This window comes from Borostomias antarcticus, assembly GCF_949987555.1.
Source record: "Borostomias antarcticus genome assembly, chromosome: 14".
NCBI classification, from domain to species: domain Eukaryota; kingdom Metazoa; phylum Chordata; class Actinopteri; order Stomiiformes; family Stomiidae; genus Borostomias; species Borostomias antarcticus.
This window is the reverse complement of record NC_140247.1, coordinates 17,273,990-17,281,795: the sequence shown is the minus strand read 5'-3', so window position 1 is coordinate 17,281,795 and position 7,806 is coordinate 17,273,990. Positions and strand designations below refer to the sequence as shown.

Here is a 7,806-nt window from a genome sequence, read left to right as displayed (position 1 = left end):
TGACTTTTAATTGTTCTTCTTTGGCTCCAAAAACAATTACTTCAGTTTTATTTTTGTTTAGTTGGAGAAAGTTCTGGCACATGCAATCATTGATTTGTTGAATGCACTTACTCAGCGCTTGTATGGGATTATAGTCCCCTGGTGATATGGTGATATACATTTGTATGTCGTCTGCATAGCTATGGTAACATATTTTGTTGTTTTCCATAATTTGAGTTAGTGGGAGCATGTAAATGTTGAATGTTAAAAAAACATAAAACAGGGAGACCTTAATGAAATGTCAAAAGACAGCTTTAGAAATGGCCCAATGTATTGAGACAGTTCCTTTCTCCTCCCCAGTGCTGCTGGCTGCAAGTGATCTGAGGTGATCTGATGGGAATAGACTGCTAATTATGGGATACCTTGCACCCAGGGATTTCACACGCCCTTCGGAATAGACCATTTCAAATCCCCTCGTTAACATGAGGAAACATGTACCACAGCCACCAACTCATTTTCAGCGCCACCACCTTCGACGTGTTCGTGTGGTTCGGCTGGGCCAACTCCTCCCTCAACCCCATCATCTACGCCTTCAACGCCTACTTCCGCAAGGCGTTCTCATTCATCACAAATGATGTAAAAAATGTCAAAGTCTGACAAAATGTCGTCTCTGAAGAGAGCTCGCCATGAAAGCCTTGTATTTCAATATTTATCAAGAGCTGCAATATTCATCAGGGCATCATGAGAGTAAGTTCCTTGGATGCAGGGCCGCAGCCTGGTGAGACTGCTGTTATCTAGTGCTTTAAAGGCTCTGATGCAACGCCCCACCCCCCCGCCGCCATCCCCTCCCTCCACTCACACACACCTACAATGAGCTGATTGAGCGCTCCCCTCCGCCCACCCACACACAACCCCCCCCGCCCCCCCCCCCAGAGATGGATCTGATGAACTTCACCACGGTCATCGACAGCGGCTTATTGGACGAGGCCTCGTCCGGCCGCATCCTGACTGGCTGCTTCCTCTCCCTGCTCATCCTCACCACCCTGGTGGGCAACACGCTGGTCTGCGCCGCCGTCACCAAGTTCCGCCACCTGCGCTCCAAGGTCACCAACTTCTTTGTGATCTCGCTCGCCGTGTCGGACCTGCTGGTGGCCGTCCTGGTGATGCCGTGGAAGGCCGCCACGGAGATCATCGGCTTCTGGCCGTTCGGCTCCTTCTGCGACACCTGGGTGGCCTTCGACATCATGTGCTCCACGGCGTCCATCTTGAACCTGTGCGTGATCAGCGTGGACCGCTACTGGGCCATCTCCAGCCCGTTCCGCTACCAGAGGAAGATGACGCCCAGGGTGGCGTTCGTCATGATCAGCGTGGCCTGGGCCCTGTCCGTCCTCATCTCCTTCATCCCCGTCCAGCTCAACTGGCACAAGGCCCAGACCAGAACCTCCGGGCCCCGCCTCCTGCCGGGCTCTCCGCCGTCCAACCACACGGCCGGCATGGCGCCCGGACCCGAGAACTGCGACTCCAGCCTCAACCGGACCTACGCCATCTCCACCTCCCTCATCAGCTTCTACATCCCCGTGGTCATCATGGTGGCCACCTACACCCAGATCTACCGCATCGCCCACCGACAGATACGCCGTATCTCCGCGCTGGAGCGGGCCGCCGAGAGCGCCAAGAACCGGCACAGCAGCATGGGCGGGGCCGCCCCCGGCGTGGCGGAGGCGGAGAGCTCCTTCAAGACCACCCTCAAGCGGGAGACCAAGGTCCTGAAGACGCTGTCGGTCATCATGGGGGTGTTCGTGTGCTGCTGGCTGCCCTTTTTCGTCCTGAACTGCATGGTGCCCTTCTGCGAGCCGGCGCCCCCCGGTGGTGTGGAGGCCTTCCCGTGCGTCAGCCCCACCACTTTCGACGTGTTTGTGTGGTTCGGCTGGGCCAACTCCTCCCTCAACCCCATCATCTACGCCTTCAACGCCGACTTCCGCAAAGCGTTCTCCGTCCTGCTGGGCTGCCACCGGCTCTGCCCGGGCGACACGCTCAGCCTGAACAAGAAGTGACCGAGCCGGCCCTGTTTCACCCGCCTCTCAGCACAAAGGGTGGTGTTGTTCCCCCCGAGCCCAGTGTGGGATCCCAGCGGGAGAGCAGACAGCGCCCCCTGCTGGACAAGCGGTGCAACAGCGGAGAGCAGCATCCTCAGATGGAACTACAGCAGGAGCTACGCAGAGAGAGAGAGGCGGGAGGGGAATTAGAGATGAAAGACTCTCTCTCCTACCGAGAGCAGTTCTGACCGGCCTGTGGGACAGACGACCTTGAGACACTTAATACAGTCAGACACTGCTCCAAGCTTCATAGGCTAGTAGACTGACACACACACTCACACACACACACACAATCACATACAGTACACACAAATACTGTTACAACAAAACCTTATCCTTTAAACATTATCACAGGGTCAACTCGAACCACATCTGTATTCTGTGCAGATCAATCAAATCAATCATATAAACATGTAATTTACAGTAATCCACAAGTGACTTAACCTGCTGTTTTCATTTTAGATGCCATTGCATTATGAGATCTACAGAATGTAAAAAAAGAATAATTCTGTAACAAAGTGACATAGTGTTGAAAATAGACATGTGATTTCTCACAAACTGCAACCTGAAGTGTATTATCAGAGGGATTGGTTTGCAATATCAAGTCCACGTTTAGTGTGGTTGGAAATCACTGTCATAGAGACATTTAAACGTGCTTCGTCATACCTTAGAGCTACACAACTCCCCATGTGTCCTGTGTGATGGCTTGATCAATGGCTTTATGACTGTGAAAACGAATAGAGGCGCAGAAGAAGTCATTCTGTTTTGTGTTGTTGCTCCTACTGCTACTGTACTGTAAGTGTAAGTCAAGCGTCACCAAAACTGATGCAGTATCGATGTACGATAGAAAAAATACGCTGTATTTGGAGACACAGTATTTCCACCACCCATATTCCCATTGTTGATGACAACATAATCTTTAGTGTTTGTGGTGTTCCTTACCTCAACATTCACACGGCAGTGTTGATTGGTCAACACCTTGAGGGCAGAACGTCCCATTGGAAGAATGATCATGACCAAACCAACACTGGCAACAAGCATAAGGCGATGACATGTCATATGTACCCAACCAGATGTGCAATATGAATTCACACTTTTGTATAGATAATCTGAGTACCTTGAACATGCAGTTCAGTATCTGTAAATGTGCAGTATCTGTCAACTATGGATAGAGTGGATATACTGGTGATAGAGTATAACCCCACTGTCTACTTCACAGTCATGGAAATGTGTCAGTATACAAATGAAATAGTGTTGATTTTCATGGCAGGGTCTGTGCTGTGTTTGTCAGTGTGACCTCATCTCTCACCAACACAGATGGAACTGAAGCTCAGGACATTAATGCCAACAAGACCAGCTCACTCTACAAGTCTCACGGCCCAAAAAGCCTTTCTGGTGCACAGCTGGATATGTCAGAGTTTAGGGAGTGTGTGTGCAGTATCTGTTTGTGTGTGTTACTCTGAGAGAGAGAGAGAGAGAGAGAGGGAGAGAGAGAGAGTGTTTTACTGTGTGTTTGTTACTCTGTGTGAATGTTTGTGTTACTGAGAGAGAGAGAGATAGTGTGTGTGTGTGTGTGTCACTGAGAGTGTGCATGAGTGTATGTACGCGCAAACCTAAAAATCTCATTAGTCATCATCCACTTGCTTTCACCTAAACAATATTGTAATTTGATATGATCCATTCACCAGCCATAGATAGGCTACATGTCTTTCTTGTGGTTGATATCCCAGGCTTATGTTAGACTCTTGTGTGCTGAATCTGTGTGTGTAATGTCTGGCATCATACGCAGAAGCTGTCTTAACGGAAAGCCTAGCTTCCTATCTAACACCATCTATTGCTGCATCGTTTTTTCTCTCCCCCTCACACACACACACACACACACACACACACACACACACACACACACACACACACACACACACACACACCATACATGCACACACTCATGGCATGCACACTCATGCACACACATGCACTCTCTCTCTCTCTCTCTCTCTCTCTCTCTCTCTCAGACGGACGGACGGACGCTGACGAAGGCCTTTTATCTGTCCGTGCTTCTGTCTGTGAGTCGGGACTCTGACGATGCGTGAATAGAAATCGTCACAGGCTTGTCATATTATAGTACACGCCTTTATCAAGCTCTGGGATCTGGGATTTCCCCGTAAGGTCCCGGGGTTTGAGGTGGAGTTCATCTAATGTCTGGTGTTAGTAGATGGAGAGCAGAAGGATGGTTCTCTGAGAGGAGGTGAGAACCCTCTCCTAATGTTCCTCTCATCAGGTACTGGTATAATTGTGTCGCTCATACAGACACTGGATGGCTACTGACTACCCAGGATTCTCAGGACAGATCTTGTAACCAGAATACTGAGACTGGCGCAGACACACACACACACACACACACACACACACACACACACACACTCATGCATGCTGTTATGTGTGTGTGTTCCTGGGGCTGAGGCCTGTCCTTGCCACGGCTGAAGCTCCTCAAGCGTGCCACAGGAATAGAACAGCAATTAATTTGACTGACATCATTCAGAGATGGCAGAGCTCTGGCGGGCCGGGGTGTGAGCGGGCGACACGCTGCCGTCACCTGGTCCAATGACAAAAGCACCCAGGCTACAATGTCAACCCTCCCTCGTCCAATAACATCCCCTCACACAACACCCCTCCCTCACCCGATAACATTCCCTCACACAACACCCCTCCCTCAACCAATAGCATTCCCTCACACAACACCCCTCCCTCACCCAATAACATCCCCTCACACAACACCCCTCCCTCAACCAATAACATTCCCTCACACAACACCCCTCCCTCACCCAATAACATTCCCTCACACGACACCCCTCCCTCAACCAATAACATTCCCTCACACAACACCCCTCCCTCACCCAATAACATCCCCTCACACGACACCCCTCCCTCACCCAATAACATCCCCTTACACAACACCCCTCCCTCAACCAATAACATTCCCTCACACGACACCCCTCCCTCACCCAATAACATTCCCTCACACAACACCCCTCCCTCACCCAATAACATTCCCTCACACAACAACCCTCCCTCACCCAATAACATTCCCTCACACAACAACCCTCCCTCAACCAATAGCATTCCCTCACACAACAACCCTCCCTCAACCAATAACATTCCCTCACACAACACCCCTCCCTCACCCGATAACATTCCCTCACACAACACCCCTCCCTCAACCAATAACATCCCCTCACACAACACCCCTCCCTCAACCAATAACATTCCCTCACACAACAACCCTCCCTCACCCAATAACATCCCCTCACACAACACCCCTCCCTCAACCAATAGCATTCCCTCACACAACACCCCTCCCTCACCCAATAACATCCCCTCACACAACACCCCTCCCTCAACCAATAACATTCCCTCACACAACACCCCTCCCTCAACCAATAACATTCCCTCACACGACACCCCTCCCTCACCCAATAACATCCCCTCACACGACACCCCTCCCTCACCCAATAACATCCCCTTACACAACACCCCTCCCTCACCCAATAACATTCCCTCACACGACACCCCTCCCTCAACCAATAACATCCCCTCACACAACAGCCCTCCCTCACCCAATAACATTCCCTCACACGACACCCCTCCCTCAACCAATAACATTCCCTCACACAACAACCCTCCCTCACCCAATAACATTCCCTCACACAACAACCCTCCCTCAACCAATAACATTCCCTCACACAACACCCCTCCCTCACCCAATAACATCCCCTCACACAACACCCCTCCCTCACCCAATAACATCCCCTCACACAACACCCCTCCCTCAACCAATAACATCCCCTCACACGACACCCCTCCCTCACCCAATAACATTCCCTCACACGACACCCCTCCCTCACCCAATAACATTCCCTCACACAACACCCCTCCCTCACCCAATAACATTCCCTCACACAACACCCCTCCCTCACCCAATAACATCCCCTCACACAACACCCCTCCCTCACCCAATAACATCCCCTCACACAACACCCCTCCCTCAACCAATAACATTCCCTCACACAACACCCCTCCCTCAACCAATAACATCCCCTCACACAACACCCCTCCCTCAACCAATAACATTCCCTCACACGACACCCCTCCCTCACCCAATAACATTCCCTGACACGACACCCCTCCCTCACCCAATAACATTCCCTCACACAACACCCCTCCCTCACCCAATAACATTCCCTCACACGACACCCCTCCCTCACCCAATAACATTCCCTCACACGACACCCCTCCCTCACCCAATAACATTCCCTCACACAACAGCCCTCCCTCAACCAATAACATTCCCTCAGTTTCCTGCCTCGTTCCCTACCTTTCTCCTTTTCTCACTCCAATTCTCCCTCCCTTTCTCTCTCTATCTCTCTCTCTGCCCCCCCCCCTCTCTCTCTCTGCCCTGGTGGGACTCTCTCCAAGCAGGGTTGTCTTTTCAGATCAGTGCATCGGAAAAGTGAGGTTAGATGTGGCAACTCAGATGACGTTAATGACTGGCCTAGGGGAACTGATTTTCTGTGTGTGTGTGTGTGTGTGTGTGTGCGCACGCTTATATATATATATATATATATATATATATATATATATAGTTATTTAGAGGATGTGTATATAGTTTGTGGATGCTACCAGAACCAGAGAAATGGCCTTACATAAGAAGTCAGTGACAACATCATGTCAACAATGTTGATTGTAGAGGAAGTAGAGCAGATCTCAGATCAGCATCGCTAGTGGAAACATGCAGAGTTTCAGCAGGGCAGGCGTCATGCATACTGTATCACGCCATGCTGAGGACTACTTCCATTAGTTAAACAAGTCAATAATTCAACCACTTTTGCAGCTGGGTGGTAGTTAAACTAAATTCAAAATGCATTAGTGTTTTCACTATTTACATTTGTTTTCCCATATACTGTATAGTTACAGTAACTATTCACTAAAATGATCACCCCAAAAATTTAATAAATGGCAATTTAACCAACCATGAAATATTTTCATGTCAGTCCTACTGTACTTTCTTTTTCAAATAAATGATTGTGTAACTAATTATAAAGGAGGCTTCAGTGAATCTCCACTTCCTCCAGCATGAGGTCATTTACATGTTCTTCAGAGTAGCCTCCCCATCACTGACAGCATGTGGGCCTGAAGGAAATATATACAGCAAGGGAGGAACGCACACACATCAGAGATCAAGGGCAACAGGTGCTCGACAAAAAAATAATACTGAAAAGAGAAGGAATTTATTACTGCACAACATTGTGCCCCATTCAATTCACAGTGGGAGCTACTTAGACAGTAAATAAATATATACAGACAGACAGGCTGACAGACAGGCAGGTAAACTGGGCTCAGGAGGGGAGGACAGACAGGCAGGTAAACTGGGCTCAGGAGGGGAGGACAGACAGGCTGACAGACAGGCAGGTAAACTGGGCTCAGGAGGGGAGGACAGACAGGCAGGTAAACTGGGCTCAGGAGGTTCATCTTCTATTTAAATCCCCCCTCCACTCGTCCTTCTGTCTCTGCTCTGGCAGATCTACACTACCAGTATTCAAATGCAATTAAAGAGTTTGAAACTTTGCATTAATCAGTGTTATCTAACATGTATTATTCACTACTTCCAGTGGTTCAAAGAGACTGTGACCGGGATGGGGGGGGTGGGGGGCTGTTTTAGGGCCCCGGAGGCGTG

General features: G+C 49.7%; 1 protein-coding gene across 1 annotated transcript; it reads left to right on the top strand.

Annotated features, from left to right (window-relative positions):
* Nucleotides 1-914: 914 nt before the first annotated feature.
* Nucleotides 915-2,033, top strand: drd1a (dopamine receptor D1a; the record flags this gene model as incomplete). The annotated part of the gene is made up of 1 exon (XM_084448534.1): nt 915-2,033. The coding sequence occupies one exon, from the start codon at nt 915-917 to the stop codon at nt 2,031-2,033; it is 1,119 nt and encodes a 372-aa protein (XP_084304660.1).
* Between the last annotated feature and the right edge of the window lie 5,773 nt (nt 2,034-7,806).